The 19,707-nt window shown below is 39.2% G+C and overlaps 1 protein-coding gene across 1 annotated transcript; it reads right to left on the bottom strand.

Moving 5' to 3' along the window:
- Positions 1-3,924: 3,924 nt before the first annotated feature.
- LOC135619114 (pre-mRNA-processing factor 19-like) lies at positions 3,925-16,401 on the bottom strand. Its single transcript, XM_065120788.1, has 18 exons — positions 16,263-16,401; positions 16,073-16,158; positions 15,851-15,922; positions 15,044-15,106; positions 14,062-14,148; positions 12,282-12,426; positions 12,076-12,194; positions 11,737-11,853; positions 10,123-10,218; positions 9,950-10,009; positions 9,483-9,557; positions 8,120-8,224; positions 7,831-7,947; positions 7,659-7,736; positions 7,479-7,575; positions 4,829-4,880; positions 4,570-4,640; positions 3,925-4,457 (listed from the first exon to the last, which is right to left on the bottom strand). The coding sequence occupies exons 1-18, from the start codon at positions 16,273-16,275 to the stop codon at positions 4,330-4,332; spliced, it is 1,581 nt and encodes a 526-aa protein (XP_064976860.1). The 5' UTR covers positions 16,276-16,401; the 3' UTR covers positions 3,925-4,329.
- Positions 16,402-19,707: the final 3,306 nt, after the last annotated feature.

Here is a 19,707-nt window from a genome sequence, read left to right as displayed (position 1 = left end):
TAGTTCCCTCGTGCGTGATTTCAAGTATTCGTCAAATATCAAAAGTCGTTTCGCACGTAGAAATCTGATTGAACTCATTTTTGTCCAAAGCGCAAAATAAGGCATTAATAGCCTTTGCGTTTAAAGAAAAATACTTCTTCTCCAAATCTGACCATTCGTTCATCAGTTTAGAGGGAAGTTGAAAATCGTTTTCAACGATATTCCATAAATCCAAATTCATAGAAATCAAGAAAGCTCTCATTCGAGTTTTTTAATAAGTATAGTCCAATTCGTTAAACAACGGTAGACGAAAAATCGATAAGCCCTCTTGAAAGCCATGAATAGTCATTTCTCTCGAGTGTAAATCCGAAATGAGAAATACCGGGCTCTGATACCAATTGTTAAGACCGGAGCGGCACTAAGAGGGGGGGGGGGTGAATTAGTGCAGCGGATTAAAACTTCGGTTTTGATAAATCTTTCGTACGATGAAAAGCAATATCAATGGAAATCGATTTTAGAAGCTTGATAACTTAGAAACGTATGGAAGCGTAGTAACTAAGTAGAGAAGTTTGCAGTATGTAAATGGCAAGAGTAGGATGCAAACCAGATAACGCAGCAGTTTTTAAAGTGGTTCGGTCAAAATGACCTACATCCACTTGCGAAGCCTTCTTCGAAGAGGCTTCCAACTTCCACTAGCAAATTTCTTGTAGGGGAAGAACTAATACCCCTCTTACAACCTTTACAAGTGGTTCACACTCTTACAATTCTTTTCAACAAGATGGGAGGAGGTGAACACTTAAGCAATATGAAAAACAAGGCTTGCAAAGACTATTCTAAGGCTCTTAACTCAAACTATTGCTTTTCAAAATGTTGTAATCTCAGTTGAGATTTGAGGGGTATTTATAGGCCTAAGAGGATTCAAATTTGGGCTCCAAAATTTGAATTCTCTTTGGTTCCCGATGCTGGCGGTGCCACCGCCCAGCCCAGGCGGTGCCACCGCCTGGCTCTCAGGTGCTAGGCGGTGCTACCGCCAAATCTGGCGGTGCCACCAGCTACACTATTTCAGCTCACTGGTTGGGCTCCAAAATTGGCCCAAACCAGTCCGAACTAGAGCCCAATTGGCCCCTACTTGGTTTATAGGATTAACACATAATCCTAACCCTAAGTAACGTGCTAACTACGAATTTAAAGACATTTTCTAAGCTATTACAAAATCCATAAGTCAAGACTTCTTTCGACGAGCTTCCGGCGAACTTCCGACGGTTTTCTGATAAACTCTCGGAAACCATTCTGCGGACTCCCGGCAAGCTCCTAGACTTCACGATTTGATCTTGACGAGTTGCAACGAGCTTCTTCGGCAAGCTCCGATCTTTCTCGGTGAGCTCCGCGAACTTCCAGCGAACCTTCCGACGAGTTTCCGAAAAACCCTTCGGCAAGCTCCCTACTCATTCTCGGCTAGTTCCGGCAGCATTCCCGATGAACCTTCGGACTTCCGTCGAACTCTCGAACTCGCAACAAATCCTTCACGATTGACTCCGACATTTTATTTCTCTTTATGTCTTCATCGTTATCGTAGTTAATCCTGCACACATAAGTCAAAACTCTACTCCGATCGACAATTATTACAAAGCGAATAGACATTCTGTTGCCCGGCACGTCATTGGTTGGCGCTTCGTCCGATTCTTTGGCGCATCGTCCTCTCTTGCGGCTTGTTGCCCAATCGATGGTTGACCTCAGCAACCCCGATATCCTTGGCGCAATTTCGCTCTTGGCCCGATGCCCGACGTCCGAAGCCTTCTGCCGTCCAATATCCTGACGTGATCTCCTCCGGCGCAACATCAATTCCTTCTGCGTTAACTGTCTAATCCTGATCGAGTAGACCTGCATTACTCAAAATGCAGTTAAACATCTAAACACAATCAATTAGTTTCATCATCAAAATCCGAGATTCAACAGATAGAGCTGCTAATTGAAGCACCTCTGGACAAAGCCTGACTCGATTAGGTTATAAAGGTCAGGGTGACACTTTTCGAGGAGAAACGAGTGCAACTCATCAACTTTCTCAAGGAGAGCGCCGAAGTGTTTGCATGGTCACCGAGAGACATGCCGTGAATTGACCTAGACGTGGCCCAATACTGCTTGAACATCTCCCTTGAGGCTCGGCCGGTGAAGGAAAAGCCTTACAAGTTTGCTCCTGATCACTAGCAAGCGATTAGTGATGAAGTAACTAAGTTGCTAGGCGTGGGGTTTATTACCGAGGTGCAGTACCCCTAGAGGCTAGCTAATATTGTACTGGTTAAAAAGTCTAACGAAAATTAAAGGATGTGTGTTGATTATACCGATCTCAACAAGGCATGTCCGAAGGATAGCTATTCTCTCCCCTGGATCGATTAGCTAGTTGATACTATCTTGGGCCACGAGCTCCTCACCTTCATGGATGCATTCTCGGGATATAATCAAATAAGGATGGCACCACAGGATCGGGAACACCTCTTTTATCACCAACCGAGGCATATATTACTATTGTATCATGTTATTTGGGTTGAAAAACGCGGACACAACATATCAAAGGATAGTGAACAAGATGTTCAAGTACTAGATCGGGAGAAACATCGAGGTCTATGTGAATGACATGATTGTTAAAAACAAAATGACATATTCATATCTAATGAACTTGGCCGAGATATTTGAAGTTCTAAAGAGATTCAGCATGCGTCTAAACCCATCCAAATGTGCTTTCAGAGTTAGTTCGAGAAAATTCTTCGAATTGTTGTAGATTCAGCATGCGTCTAATCCCTTCTTCGAAGAATCCAAAAGGACTTTCTATGGACCAATGAATGTCAAGAGGCATTCGAAGAGCTAAAGCACCTCCTCACCCAATTGTTGTAGCTCTCCTCCTCCACATCGGGGGAAACTCTAAGCCTCTTATCTTGCTAACACCGAGTAGGCTATCAGCTTGGTGTTGGTGCATGACGATTCGTGCATGAATGGTGCTGCATCGCTCTGCCTCACATGCCTCCTCTTCGTCCCTCCTCATCATCGACAACGCATATATCTCACTTACCTCCTTTTCCTCATTCGACGCCAATGTAAATGTAGAGCGATGTCGGAGGAGGAAGAAGACGCAGAGCAATGCAACGTCGACGCAAATGCCTCACCTCCCTTCTCTTCCTCTTTCGACGTAGATGTCTCACCGTTCTACCTCCTCTTTGTCCTCGTCATCGATGTTCGAAATCGACTACCGTGTCATTATCATCGACCACCACCACAATAACCTCTCACAACATCACTATCAATCACCGCCACTGAAATTATTATTTTATCAATTGTTTTCATGTCATCAATGCAAATACTATCATGTTATCTTTAATCAACTTTACCGATAACATGAGGAGAAATGAGTTTAAATATTTTACTCTAATGACTATAAATTTCAATATAAATTTTTTAAATCTAAATATCATAATGCTAAATAAATCTTACTAAAAAATTATATATAATTAACCCATCACTATTATTAAAATTATCTTTTTTTTCATCGTTTGCATTCCATTCATATTGTCACGTACTATATATTCTATCAATAAAATCGATATTAGAATAAATATGATTTTATATATATATATATATATATATATATATATATATAAAGTTTAGAAATTAAGATAAAAAGATCTAAACAATTCAAGCACACATCGGCAATGATTCCCAGAATACAACCTGACCCTATACCAAACCAGCAGCCCCAGACTTATCAAGTCTCCAAGGAACTTACAGAAAATTGGTCTTTCAGCATCATCAACACCAACCAATTGCCCGGCAAACAGTTCGGGAAATTACGGCATCGGTCATTAAGATCTGACATTGACGTGGGTTACAAGCATCTAACAGAAGACATGATGGGTTAATATGATCACGGGCACTCTCGACCACAAGCACAATCTATGTCACCCTATGATCGCATCTTTAAATAATAACACAGTTACAACTTACACACCATAAGATCATAGGCAATCTCTAACAACAAGACTCTAGCACTCGCCCTTGATCCTGACAGCCACCAGACAACGGTGGAACGGCTATCAACCTTAAAAGTTAGCTTGAATGCTCCGAGTCAAAACAAACAATACAATTTGGCATAATTTCATTGTTGGAATCGGAGTATCGCCCACCAGCAGGTGTCAATTTACTTGCATTCGAGAACTCTTTGAGTAGTGTTGATGACAGTGAGCAAATGTTTGACAGTTTGCTCCTAAATACCAGAAAATGCTGCTGCAGGCAAAACTCATTTGACAGTAACAGAGTTTTAGCAACTTGGTTCATTAATGATTTGGAGATTTTGGCTCGTCATTAATGATCTGGGGATTTTGGCTCCTCTGATTCATCCCCCGGGAGTCCAAATATCCGGAGATTTCGGTCCATGGAACCTACTGCCATGTATTTTGCATCTGCTCCAAACTTCACACACGACACTTTCCCTGCATATTGAGTAGAAATATTGAGTAGAATCGATAGAGAACACGTCACATTAGACAGGAAGGAGAAGTTAATAGGCTGCATGACATTGTGCATAGCAGCAGTGGCCTGCACCTGTTCCAGATAAATCAGGCAATATCTTGATAAGATTCCACTCGAGCTTCACATTGGCAACTTGGTACACCCTGCAAAGAGCATTTAAAAGAACAGATTAACACTTCAATTTGCACTGAACATATGCTATAGAAAATTCGCTAGACTGACACAGATACTGCTGGAACTTTTGGAAAGGGGCAACCATATCCACTGTAACATATTTATTGACAAATCACGAATGTCATGTCATCATCCAGAGGGTTATACTACAGCATACCTTACATCAGAGCCCGCAATAGCAAGATAGCTCCCACTTGAGTCAAACTCCACTGCAACAAAAACATGATTTCTGAATCAGCTATAACATCAAGACTTGTCAAGAAACAGGCAATGGTTTGATATATTTCTATCTAAAGCAATGAAGCGTCAAATCCAATGACATCAACTTAACCATAACAAATTTTCCCGGAGACACACCCAACCCCACTCTCTATGCCCCCTATCCTTTTTGAAGTAAATAGCATAGCAATTGAAAAGCATATCTTCCATGAAGAATCAAGGAAACAACAATTGCATCACTAGCAGTATGATGGAACTTTTGACATGCTACACTGGCAATAACATTCACAGTTAAAATTTAAATTCAGATACACGCGGATAAAATCATGGAATGGCAGAAGCAAATTGTAGTTGTTCCAATCCACGATATTTTTTTCAAAAAGAGAAAAATTATATTGATTATGCGTTTGGAAGATAAGATGAAACAAAATTTGGATGCAGTGTAGTTGAAAGCGCTAGGCGCCAAAAGATGCCACAGTCCCAAAATTAGAGGTGTTCAAATTGAACCAAAAAACCAAACATGAATTGAAACGGTTCATCAATAATTCAATTTTGAAGGCTAGAAATGGTTCTAGTTTGGGAGAGTATTCTTCTTTGGTTCGGTAAACCAGTTCGGACAGAAACGAACCTATTTTAATTAAGAAAAATACCAACTCAACCGAAAGGCCCTAAAAACCCTAAAATCTCGTCCCAAACTTGACGAGTTCACCACTCTTCATCTCTATGGCTCTTCCTCCTCGTCCCTTTCTTGGCCTTGCTCTCTTGTCTTAAGTATGAACCTTTTTTTTTTTGTCATCCCTCTTCGTTAACAATCCCTTTGTTAATTTGAATGAATTCCTTTGCTTCATATCCTCATCATTAAGAAAAAAGGGCTGCATGTGAAATTGTTATTCCTCTAGAGCATCTTTCAATATAAAAAATAAAAAATCGCTTGCACATAGGTCCAATTTTTTAGAATGCTTAGAATGATATTTGTGATATTAACTTTTTAAGGATGTACGTCCAATTGGATCGAAATTCTAATTTGGTTCATTTAAACTGAACTAGTTTACTGAATCAAAACAGTTCATTTAAAATGTATATTTTTAAAATTACTTAAAATTGAAAACTGGATTAACCGGTTCAATTAGGTAGGTCCGAAACGAGTCTGGTTTGGAGAACCTCTCTTTAATCGAACTGAACCATTTTTTCAGTTTGGTTCGATTCAAACCTCTTCAAACACCCTTACCTAAAATGCCCAAGGTGCTAGATGCTCAATCGAGCAAAATGAGGCATTTCCGAATACTATAATTTAAAATTTATATATCATGATTAATAAAAATAAACTAAAACTAAAATAGCACGCATACTTGCATTCATTTAAAGTACCAAACTATATTGTTCACTACAGAATGCAGCTGTTGTTCTCAACTAATCTAGTGCACAACGATGTGCAACTTTATATGCACAAAGTTGTAACTTATGCATGCAGAGTACCTCATAATGTTGTTGAAACAACATCAGGTGTCCAATGAATTCATACGACCAACTTTATGTGGGAATGCTCAAATGCTATTTCCACTAAAAGCTTTCAACCCAATCAACAATAAGTAACAAACACTCATTGTGTGCATACTAGATTCTTGTAAAACCAAATTCCAAATCGATTACCATTGATTGGGCAGAAAATATAACCTCTAGAAATTTCATAGAAAAAATCCAAAACTCCAGCATAAAAACATCCAAAGAAACAATTCCAAATACTCCAAATTTGACACATGAAAAATGAGGGAAGAGCAAGGAATGTAGGATGGTAGGAGGGCAACGGTGAACGGAGAAGAGGGGAAGAGGGATTGGGGAAGAGGGGGCAGGAGGTGGGTGGCTGCGGAGGACTACGTTGAACGTAGGAGGATTACGGTGAATCGGGCAGAGGTACGAGGGAGGGAGGAGAAAGGGATATACTCGGAGGGAAAAGAAGTCACTGTCGTTGCCGTATGAGGAAGACACTGCTGCTACTGTCGAAGGGAAGATCTGTCGTTGCCGCTAGAGGAAGATGTCATCATTGCCACGAGAGAAAGACGTCGCCACTACCGCCACCATTGTGAGAAATGTAGTGGGGAACCAGATGAATGTTTTAGTTCGACATCTGCATTAGGCCACTCGCGGGTGGTGGTTTCTGTAATAAATACCTGGTTCAATCGAACCAGATGAATGTTTTAGTTCGACTCAGGCTCGACCTAGCCTAAGTTGAACCAAGCGAGCGCTCGACCCACCCAGCGCCTGAGTCAAGTTGCCCAACCAGCCCAATAGGTGGGTGTCCGAGCCTCGCCTCCCGTCACCTGGGTGCCTAGGCGAGCGATCGGTGACTTCACTACTGAGGATCAATATGTCTCAGGCAACATTCCCGCGCCATGTTGCAACCAAGATTAGTAGGTTCCAAGTTCTTATCTTCCAAATGAGTAATCAATAGAAGTTTTCCCTTTTTGGAAAAAAAATAGTGAAATGGAACAACTACATTTGCTTTTGCTAACTATTAGAGAGAAATTATAAATTAAAAAAATCTGCCAAAACGTATTTAGGCATTTTATGACAAAGTATAGATTGCCCACCATAGTTTGTAGGAGTCTCTGGATCATAGGGAGCAAAGGATCTGAAGTTCCTTAGCTTCCTAAGATCCCAAAGCTTCACACCATCCATAGCTGCAGTCTGATCAATAACAAAACTATACATCATAACAAGGCCATATGAACTTCTATAATTGTTCCAACATCTTAAAACGAACCCCATACCGCAAGGAAATAACCATTCTCGGAGAACGACATAGCTGTCACCGATCCCACATGCCCATCAAATTTTGCAACATTTGACTGCAAACATAATCACTATTATTAGCATCAGCAGGGGCAATTAAATTGTTCATGTCTCACAAGCTAACATCCTTCAAATTTGCCAATACTGTACCTGAGATTTGACATCCCAAATTTTAACAATAGCTCCAGTGGTGCCTGTTCCAAGGATGAGCCCATCAGGATGAAAGGAAGCTGAAGTGTAGCCCTCCTCCGTTGAAGCTTCGCCAACCTGCATAAGTATGCTCTCAGTTAACCCACATTTTAGCTGTATCTGCAAGTTTTGAGGGTGCATATGCTTGTGTACATGCAAAAATATGGCAGAAGGAAAGGACATGATGAGGAAAAGCAAAGAGAATGTGAGAAAAAGAAGGGAGGATGAGTATTCGAAAATAGATAATTACCTGAGTGAGGCATGATCCAGTTGAAAGGTCATAGAAACACCAAGTATTATCCATAGAAGCAGTCACAAAGTACTTTTGAGTAGCATGTACAGTGACAGCTTGTACCTGTTGCAAAGTATAGAATCTCAATTGCAAATCTAAGACAAAAGCAATTTTGTACGACAAAAAGGAAAAAAGGTGGATAAAACATTAAAAAACAAGATTACCACACAAATTGTTAACCAACCATGCTACTAAAATCATAGACAATTACACGCTAACCAAATAATCATATTACCATAGACTGTGATTTCGCCTGCACTGACCAGTATTTACTGGTCAGCAAACCAGTACATGGACCGCCCTCGTTTTGAGCAGTCCTGTCCGATGCATTAAAACAAAAATTATCTTAGGTCTCACAATTTCTTCTCTTTCGAGACCGATGCCCTCTACTCTTCTGCAAGCCTGTCATTGTCAATCCTCCATGCATTGCTTGCTGCTTGGCGCCCACACACCGTCCATCTCTTTCTGGCATGCCTCCTTTCTTCTTCCTACACCATCTCCTCTTTTTCCTTCATCTTCCTTCTTCCTTCCCTCCTCTCCTTCCCCCAACAAAATGTCGATACATATCGGCATATCGAGTGTTTGTACGTAGGTATCGGCGGTATATACCAGTCTGGTCTGGGACTAGTACGGGTCCGACACAAGATTGCAAACCTTGTATACTATCATGTTGCTTCATTGGTAGACCAACCAATAAGTGCAGAATGGTCTGTTCATATTTCCACACTAAACCAGTAGGTTAACATTTCAATCAGGAAGCAACATCTACATCAATCTGGAACTCCTTGTATGCATCCCATGATCAAGAGAGTGAACTAATTAAATGAAATAAATCAGTCAAAACTTATGGTCCACTAAATAATTTTGACATTGATGACATTGAAATGTTTCAACTGGATTTCATATTCTTCAAATTATCATATCAGTCTTCTTAAAAAATAAAAGTAAAGAAACAAGATGGAGACTACAAAAGACATAGTGACTAGAATATAGAGCTATGCACATGAAGCTAAGTGAACAGAAATTAATAGCATGTTGATAAGTTCACATGGCATGGGCGGCATGGGCATACAAAAAGTTAGCGAATATAAGCTAATAAATGTACACCATGAATGAAAATATCATTACAATCATTTTTTTCATAGCATGCCTCAAGAGCAATGTAACATGATTTCCTACAAAGTATTAGCTAATAAGAACCTTCCCCAAAAAAATATATCTAAATTCTTCTCAAGAATGTTGGCTATAAAATTTCCCAAAACTCACAAGTTAATATTCAAAATCATCAAGAATAAACATAAAATTCCATAGATAGGCACACCTCAGCAGTATGGTCCCTCATGACATGTTGGCAATCATAATTCCCGTTTTCAGTCCCTTGCCAAACACGAACAGTCTGTAGAAGATGTGAATCAGTTTAATTATTACAAAGAAAAATCAACACTGTCAAACATCTCACGAGTTTTTTTTTTTCTGTTCAGCCTCTTCAAAAGTTCCAGAGGTAATTACAGTATCAATACTAAACTACTTCGGGCAAAGAAACTTTAGCATTAAATGCAGTTATTTGCACAATAAAAGAAAATTAAAAAGGTTGAGGCAGAGAAATGGGCCCAGGCAGCTGCAAAATAAGCATTTGTTGCATGTTTGCTTGCAAACCATATTGTGAAAGACGACAATGAAAGGCACATACATTTTATAACCAGAAAATAATTAATAGCATTTCAGACTTCAGAGATCAAGTTATGCAAAGAAAATGAGAACATATATCACTAATTGACTGTGACTGACCTTATCACTTGATCCAGTTACAATCAGTTCATTACCAGGCACAAATTTCACACTGGTAACCTATAGCAAGAACAAAGAAAACCAAGAAAAATGTTTTACTCAATAAAAATTGACAAAGGAAATAATAAGGAGAACTGAACAACAGAACACTTAGGAATGGTAGAAGCAAAAACCTTCTTTGAGTGGCCAGAGAGTGTAGATAACATCTGGCCTGATGCCCTATTGAAAAGTACTCCATTTGTATCAATCCCCCCCGTAGCAATTATATCCTGCTAACCATCCAGTATTGTTGAAATAAAACATGGTTTTCACTTATTTAAAAAAAGAACAATGCAGTTCTACAAACATAATTTGGCCCAAACACAAAATCAGCATTTACGAAAGAAAATTTAACCACAAAGCTGGTAAAGAAAATGTTAAATCTGTGAATTTATCAAAGAAAAACTAGTATGCGGTCAATATTCACAATTTTTTCTCACATCATTGGTGCAGCACAGAACATAGAGTGCCATCACTTAATTAAAATAATATTAGGTATATTCATATTTCTTAAATGGAAAGAAAATATGGAATGAAATAATCGTGGGACATAGTAATCTGATATTCATGCATTAACTATTGCCAGAATAGTAATATTTAAAAGTTATGAGAACATAAGCTTCGTATGGTTAATGTTCCATCAATAATGTAAACAAATAGCTTATTTAATTTTTTAACATTTAGTATTAATACTTATCTTGTATATTTCTTTGGTAGAAAGCAAAATGGAAGATGTAAGTTTTGGGAAACCCAAACTTCATTGTAACTCTTTTTTTCTTGTATCATTTTCGACATATGGAGGGCAAGCCTTGGTACGAGGATAAGGTTGCTTATTTGCGAGCTACGAGACCAAGGTTCGAGTTATGAAAATAACCTCATTGATATTTAAAGGTAAGGCTGCGTACATTAACCCTTCCCAGACCCCGCATTGGCGGAAACCTCATGCACTAGGTACGCCATATTTTTCTTTTATCATTTTCACAATGTGAATATCCCACAATCCAAAAACTTGCTTAACAAAACCTAAATCCAGTGCCTTGCTTTTGGCATGACTAAGCTATCTATAAATAGTTTCCATTGTGCCATTGCAACAGCCACACAGTTCTCCAATCATCCCAAGAAGACAATCAATTAAATGGCTGCATGCATACAAGAAACAGCACTATGCCTAGTAGTTCCGAACATCTATGGGATTTGTACAATAGCTGCTCAATTCTATTTGCAGATCACTCCCTAAAAATCCCAAACCATATAATGTATAGTCTTTTGAGTTTGTTTAACCACAACAATAAGATCTTTGCATCATGGTGACTTTGATTATTAATTTTTTGACAATTTTACCACTTTCTTGTTCCTTGGAGCAGAAGGAATTTTCATCATGGTAACTTTTGAAGCTCCAGAAAGAGCAAGGATGGAAAATATTTTAAATAACTATCAAGACCAGCATGGATGAGAAGCAAAGTACAGATGAAAAGAGGTATTATTTTCCTAGTAGCATTAGTTCAAGAATACACAAGTAACATGGTTGCCCTGCAAATATTCAATAGTTAAATAGGTAGAATTTCTAATAAGCACTTCAAGTTAATATTCTAGGATTTAATACACAAGTACAAAAAAATTCAGAAAATATTATTCAACTCAATGATTTTTTTGGGGCTAATATCAGAAAATATGCTAATACAAATTCATTGACAAACAGAAAATCATATGAGAAAATAGAAACTATAGCAGCCAAAGAACAAATTTACCTTGGAAGCATCAATATCAATAGAAAGAATGCCTGGCTTGTTGGTCTTGTGAAGGGGGTGACTAGAGATCTGAGTGTATCTCTCCAGCGCATCAACTGAAGCTAGTGTTGTTGGTATCTAAAATACAAAAAGAAGCATAAAATATATGTTCCAGACACTGCTTAAAGCTCAGTTATCACTTGTACATGCTTAGTGAATAACCCATATATAAACAAGGAATCCTTGCATCTGTCCATCTTTATATAAATCCATCTCTTACGGTTGTTTGTGTTTCACAGTGAAAGTTTGATTTTTCACAACAAAGCTGACCACATTCTTAGTGAAACAGAGGAAAAGTACCTGCCGCTTCTTCCGTTGTCCAGAAAGCAAAGCATTACATTCTGTAAGTTCTGCAATAATAACAGGATTAATACCAGGCCGAATTTTCTTCCCATCAGGACCCAAATCATCCTCTGCAGCTGCAAGCATGATGAAATCCTACAAGATGAAGTCAAATCCTTTTATATAATTAAAAAAATTCATAGTGAATTTTACAATGACTAAACCTCTTTTCCCATTGCTGACAGCAGTCGTCGCATTGGCAGCAGAAGCTGCTAACAAAGGAATCTGTCTCTCAGCTTGAGCCAAAAGCATTCTGGCTTCATCCCTTTCCTTCTTCAATCTTGCAATAACGCGGCATGCAGCATCATGCTGGAGTACAATGCAGTCAGTGCAGCAAAAATGATCTGCTTTATAGGCTGATAAAACAAGAAATATCACAGCAAAAAGCTGCCAATGGGGAAACAATTATAGGCAAATATTCAAAATATGTGCTAATTAAAAATATCTTATGCACAACCAAGTCAAATGAAGGTTTCTATAGGAAACAAGGGCCGCTAGTATGTGAATAACTTAACCAAAGACTCAGATATTTTCCTTCAATCAGAATTTCATTGGATCAGAACAATGCAAAGAAAATTAAAATAAATTACAAGTAATTGGTGCATGAGAAGGATGATGAAAATATAGTGAATTCAATACTTAAAGATGGACATCAGGATGCAACTTAATACAAATAACATCATGCAGTTTCTGTAACATACTGCATACAACAAACACTTGACATCCGCCCCATGTTTCAAATTTAATAACATCAGGATTAATGAAGATTGACAATGATTGTTTTAAGCAACTAAAAGAAAAAAAAAAGGAGGCTTGAAAATAATTCTGTGGCCAAAATCAAGTAACAACAACCACAAAAGATTTACAAAAACAAAACAACCTAGAGAAGTTATGGGATAAGGAGTCTAGAAAATCAGGACTTGTACCAAGGGTGGAAAGTTCCCACGACTGCATCTTACACTTCATATGTCAAATGGAATTTGAGTCTCATGATTCTTGATCAATAGTACAACATGAAAATTGATTCATCAAAATCTCAGAGAACTGTTGTATCTCCAATTAAAAGAAAGCTGCATTATAGCCTTTAAACATGCAAAGATCATGCCCAATATAGCTAGATAAGCAAGAGCCCTGCTTCCACCAAGTGATCTTTTGTGTTGGAGCCATCTGATATACAGGCTACTTCTGTTTCAAGAAAACCTTTTTCCCTTGGTTTATAAGCCTTTAATATGTCAATTTATAAGATCAAAGGTTTTCATTAACACCAAAAAAAAGAAATTTGAATCAAGTTAGAACAAATAGGAAAACAATTGATTTTGCACCAAACCTTTCCAAAGTTTGCATTTCATTTTTTCCATCTATTTTTCCTTCACTGTTGACTGTACCAATTTGCCACAAAAAGATTTGTATAGAGCCTAACATAAAGTCAGCCCAACCCCAATGTTTCACGTTAAATTTGCAAAGGAAATCCAAGAAAGATGTTGCTGGAGTTTCTAAATTAAGATTGCCAAGACAATGCTGCTAATGGGAGAGATTCTATAAGAGTACCTATGATATCTAGCATCGCCAAAATAAAGCTTAATCTACCCTCTAATAAAACATTAGACACGTTCCATCTTCACTGCTTCCTTACCTATAGTCTCATCTTCTGTTCCTCGATACATATCAGCTCAGAAAATAATGAAGCAATTTCAGTGGTGAACCAAGCATGTTTCTTTGGGACTTAATCTGCATGGTTGACAAACCACATATGTAGGTTATAGTTTCTGTATTCTCTTGCTCTGAGTCAGGAAGAACAATCTCTAATGAGCAGATAATAGCACAAGAAATGGTTGTGAAAACTAATAAACACAAGAACAAATAAAAAGCACACAAGGATACAACAAATGATTGGTCTCCAATAAAAACGATGTAACCTGTCCAAGAGCAAGAAATTAATAATACCTGATACAAGGCATGACTTAGCTCTTGCCTTGCTGTGTGTAATTGTTGCTCTAATGCAAAATTAGACAACATCAAAGCATCCCATTCCTACCATAGAAAAGTAAAAATTAACCAACGATTCAATTTTTTCAAGATCAGTAAATATTTGCTGCAAGAATCATTGATGTAGGTAATACAGAAAAAAAAAAAGGTGAAACACAAACTAAATGCAGATACAATACTCATTTGTTTTTTTAATTTTCAAAAAACATTTGGCAATAAATACTTAAAAGGGCTAATAGACAACTTTTGCATCACGATCCAGAATTACATGATCAGGCCTTGCCACAACAATGATGTAGCCTTAAGCTTTAAATTGTCCACAAGAATCACATGATAATACTACATTCTGTAGCCTGCAAGAATTGCAATCCACAAGAATTATATGATAATACTACATTATGTAGCCTGAAGTTTTAAATTGTCCCTAGTGGAAAACAAATGAAATAACTGTCAGAAAATGCTAAACTCAAGTCACATAGCACTCTGGTTACACAATTACCATATATAAACCAAAACACTTTCAACAGGAAAGATAACCCAAAAACCTCCATATATTCTTTTCTAAAAAGCCAGTCAAGCCAAGCAACTCAGCTGACACTTTAAGTTCATGCTATACATGGGCAGCATCATTTTTCAATGAAAAAATTGGTAATTCGAACAGAAATTTATACAATGAAATTTCCGCATCGTATATGTATAGACGTCTCCTAATAAGAAAAAGAAGGTGTTGCATCATGGATTTAGCAAGCACCAAGTTTAATTAAAAGTATAAAAGTAAACTCTCATTCTAGAAGTCAGAATATCAATAAACTCCGAAGTAGAACATCAACGATTTTGTCAATCATTACATTTAGATTATACTAAAAGTATCAAATTCTTCATGACACAATTAAACAAAAAAGATAAGCCATATTTAGACCAAAGAGTTAGGGAGATATACATTCTGAAACATTCCTAGCAACCCAGGGATGCTTGCAGCTTGCAGAGGTCTGGGCTTCACCACCTATCATGGAAAAAGGGGATTAGAAACAAAATATTGAATGTAACAACATGGAAAAAAACAAATCTATTTGCATCACCAATATTGTAGACAACTATGTTTATACATATCCCCCACACTTGTATGAATCTACTCTACAGGTGGTTAAACAAAAGTCACATGCACATGTACTCATAAACTATTGAGCACCATCATGTATGAATTTTTCTTTTATGTATTAGGACTTTCACAACATTAAACTAGTCATGACAAACTGTTTGAAAAGCTAAAATTCTTAACTATAACCAGAAGAATCCAAAAGAGGAACTGATTCCAGTTTCTGCAAGGCCAATTCCTCATAATCTAAGGTCCAAAATAGTAAACAATTGCTAAGCATTACGAAAGGTTTTTTTATCACATACAATCCTCTGATCTCCCCCACTAGAGGGAACACGTGGACACCATTCTGTACAGGTAAATCACAGATGTATAATCCTCCCGTGAACTGATGTACTTTTCCGAGTATGAAGCACTCAATTTACCCAAATAAACTGCATAAGTAGCACAAAAATGCTTACATCTATTGACATTCCACTTCGCCAAAAGTTACAAACAAAAAATTACATCCTTCGTAATTAGTTGCTCCTAGTGAAAATCCTGCTGCTACCTTCATGGTTCTCTTTCTTGTCTGAATCTATTCGCCAATTGCCCTAAGCAGTCACTATCAACGCAATAAACTGATGTAGTAATCAGAGTTGGTAACCGCACCTTATTTGTCTTCACGGGTATAAGATCGTCCATGGTGAGCTCCTCCTTAGTGATGGGGCATTTCCCATGACTCTAATAATCCATCAGATGGAAAGAAGAGCACATACTAGTCAAAGATCCAACAAGAAAAGGACATGTAATAGCTAGAAAAGAGACGTAGTGAATGACACATTATATGCAACTATTAAGCCATTCGACTTCCATGACAGGAGGGCGGCGTACCGCAATATGATGCTCAATCAATCGCCGCTCGAAGAGTAGCCCAGATTTCTTGGAAAGCACCGGATCCTCCGGCACTTCGCCGGAGACTACATTGAAGAGAGGGGAGTGATGTTAGAAACACCAAATCGAACGGGAAAAGAAAGAGAACAAACCCTAGGGTTTCCAGACGAAGGAAGGGACAGGGGCGTACTCGCACAGATCATGGCGGATTCGAGCTACGGCTTCGGGGTCGATTCGGCGGCGGGATGAAAGAGCGGTAGGGTTTTCGCAGTAGCTGTTGGAGAGAGAGAGAGCGAGGCGGGTTTATAGAAATTGCTCATGTTCCATTCGACTCGATTCGAGCCCTGCGGGTCAGATCTGAGATAACCACTGGATCCGATATCAATGATCGGACATCCGAAACCCGGAAATCGAAAGATCTACCCGTTAATCGCTTACCCCGTTTCAGATCTTAACGGGCGAGAAATGAGTCACGGGCCGACCCATTTTAGTCTCCCGGGTCAGAGATAAGCCCAAAAGCATTTGGGTTCGATGGAGGTCCAATACAAACCGGCTCAAAAATCAAGAGGTTCATTGTCGAAATCGGATCGAATTTGAAATCAATAGCAATCACTTGATCCATCATCGAAACCCGGTAGCTACCAACTTAATTCCGTTGGTCTTGTCCTGTTATGTTCGTATAATATGTGATATCTGTTGATGTACATACAATACAGGAATGCTTCATCGATGTCGCTGATCTTTCTGATGCGATTTTGTGGGCAATTAATGTACGCAGCATTGCCTCTGACGGATCATTCTTTAATCATCATGCATGGATTATCCCTTTGTATTGGTTCGCCTAAAGCCAATCGATTCATTTTTCTTCCGTAATTTGTTGGGGTTGATGATCGCATGATATTGAAGTTTTCTCGAATGATCATCATCCCATGCTCAAGTTAATGGAGGTGTTCTTGGGTCTAAACTCGAGTGATAAGAAACTTAAGATCAGTGTTAAAGCGAGTGAATGTTTATATCATTATTATCGTGAGGATAGTATTTATAATGTATAGTTAGAGGAAATCCTTTTTATAGTGATGACATCGGCGATTTCTCATTGCTAACTGTGTTGTCATTTATCCAGTCGCGATTGATGGTGAATATTTCCTCCATCACCTTTGAATCGATATACGATGGTTCTTAACAAGATAGTGGTGTTAATCATTGACAAGGAGGGTGATGTTTAAATCAAGTTATGGCTCTATCCTAGTAGTCTCGGATTCACTTGGAATTCCTAAAATACTTGTCGGTTCGATAAGAATATGCTTTCTAGCTGGTTCTCATTCTAAATCCTGCATGCGACAAGCTTTCTCCTCCTCCATACATTTCATATTGTCCTGGTGGTGTACTCGTTTGCTTTCAATTCTCTCAAATGCATCCTGTGCTCGAAAGCTATCAACCAGTGGCACCAACGAGCCTCGATATCACTAGTGCACCGAGGTTGATGCAGTGCCACTAGTGGGCTGTCCTCGAGCTCTTTATACGGCTTCATCTGCCAAGAGCGGCCTTGCAATGGCGACGCAGTTCCTCGAGCATCTTACGTCTAATGAAGTGATGGGAGATGTCTTGTGGTGATCTGGTGGCTTTTCTTGTCCGGCAGAGGCCCAGCACCATGCATGGCTCGTCTTGGCGAGTTATTCTAAGTTGGTCAAGTGCCTCAACATAATATAGATCGTGAACAGAAGCGCTGATGATGCTAAGACGATTGAATTGCATTGGTTGGACGAAAAATAGATGTGCAGCTTGTGATTCTTTAGAGTCATATCTGGTCTTTATGTTATCCTTTTCTTCTGCGGCATACTTTCTATAATATATTTGAATTCTCTGAGACATTATGATAATAATCATAATAAACAACAACGAGGATATAGGTTTTGTGAACAGTTCTCTTGTGTTTTTCTGGAGTCAGAAGTTGCAAGATGGATCTAAAGTGTGCATCACGTTGATGTCTAATGCCAGCGAAACCTTAATTTGCTAGCCTACAGCTTCTTTAGACTTGCTTAATCCAGAGCATCATTCGGCATTATCACCGAGAGTCCAATGTAGCATAATCTGCCAATCATCAGGTAGTGTCAAAGGAATCCAATCAGTTCACCGGGGGATATTGCGTCTTGTCGTTCGACCGGAATATATGTCTTGTGATAGGAACACGATCCAAGGTTCAAAGCTGTTGGATTTCATGTCCTGGGGAGGCACAACATCCAGCGTGCATGGTTCGTGTGGGTGGGCAAGTTTGCCATGTCTGAGAAGGCACAAAGACAGAGGGAGGAGGGAATTATACACGGCAGTTCAGGTCTGGACAGAAGCCCGCATCATGACACAAAACAAGTGGAGGATAGTGTTGTAAGAGGAAGGGCATGGAATTCCAGTGTAGGTCTAAAGGGATGGCACACACCACGCAGGGAAGATCTCGGTGGTGGTCTCTGATCTCCCTTTTACTTTTTTCTTTCACTTGCTTTGAAGGCTGTCCTATCCTACAGGGTAACTAGTCCTGATGGACTTCAGATTCTGGGATAACTGGTCGTGGCCCTAAAAGGAATTGATGCAGTGGAAGTCCTCTTTTAAGAGATTGATGGGCATTAGTTCCGCAGACGTGTGATCACTAGTCTCTGATCTTTTATCGTTTTTGGTTGCTGGAGAAGTCAGATGTCTGTCTGAGATAATCTAGTTGACATTGCATGCCATGATCTTCCTGCAAGGTGGGGGATCGCTTCAGACAACAGGAATGACATAAAATGATATTCTCCTGTAAAGGTTCCATGTGTCCCCTTATGTTTCACACTCTACGCTTCTGCTCTTGCTGAGGTATTGAATTCCTGCATGGTAAATGCAGCAGTCATTCGATCCATACCATATTGCATGGTGGATTGGTTGGACAGGCTTCGCTGGTGCTGCTGCTTGACAAGATAAATGATGCATGATTCCTGTCTGCAAACCTGACGCGTTGGGCTCTCGTTGATTAGTGTCTTGCGTAAATTAGTCTTTAGTGGTGGCAATGGACAGAAGACAAAAAGCACATATATGAGAATAACTCTCTTTCTTATGGAGAGATGTGTAGACACAAAATATTTAGAGGTGTACGTAAGAATAAAAGTAAAAAATGAAAATAAAATTAAAGGATGAAGAAACTTATGTCCGAAAGCGAAAACATATTTAAGATGTCACAAACAAAAGACCATGTGTCTTCCGGTCGGCTACAGACACGAGATCATGGAAGCTCATATTCGAATGGGTGCCGAAGGAGCCTTCGCGGCGATCTCCTGCACGAGGGTGTCATGTCACCATATCGGTAAAAGTGCTTTGCATGGTTTTGCAGGGAATCCTCTAACGTGCATGTCATCTCGTCGTAGCAGTAAAAGTGTTTCCCAATTACAATGACTAATGGACTACAGCCTATAGGATCTCGAGCCTCTGTGGATCCCACGTGGTCTCCACGGCCGCTTCTATAAAAAAGGCAGTAGAAACGACGAGGTTCCATTTTACCAGGCCACCTGCAGGAGGGCGAAATCGTCATTTGACGCGCGAGTGAACTCCTAAGACGCGCGGGGTACACTGCACTACGGCCTATAAGGTCTCGGCCCTTGTGGATCCCACGT

This window comes from Musa acuminata, chromosome BXJ2-8 (genome assembly GCF_036884655.1).
Source record: "Musa acuminata AAA Group cultivar baxijiao chromosome BXJ2-8, Cavendish_Baxijiao_AAA, whole genome shotgun sequence".
NCBI lineage: Eukaryota > Viridiplantae > Streptophyta > Magnoliopsida > Zingiberales > Musaceae > Musa > Musa acuminata.
This window is presented reverse-complemented; position numbering and strand designations above follow the sequence as displayed.

Bases quoted from the DNA above. Each gene is read 5' to 3' on its own strand.
- LOC135619114 (XM_065120788.1), bottom strand. The intron at 15,107-15,850 runs GTGCGGTTACCA...TTTCCATGATAG, and splicing joins TACCCGTGAAGACAAATAAG to GTGGTGAAGCCCAGACCTCT. The intron at 7,737-7,830 runs GTACAGTATTGG...TTATGTTTGCAG, and splicing joins TTTGGGATGTCAAATCTCAG to TCAAATGTTGCAAAATTTGA.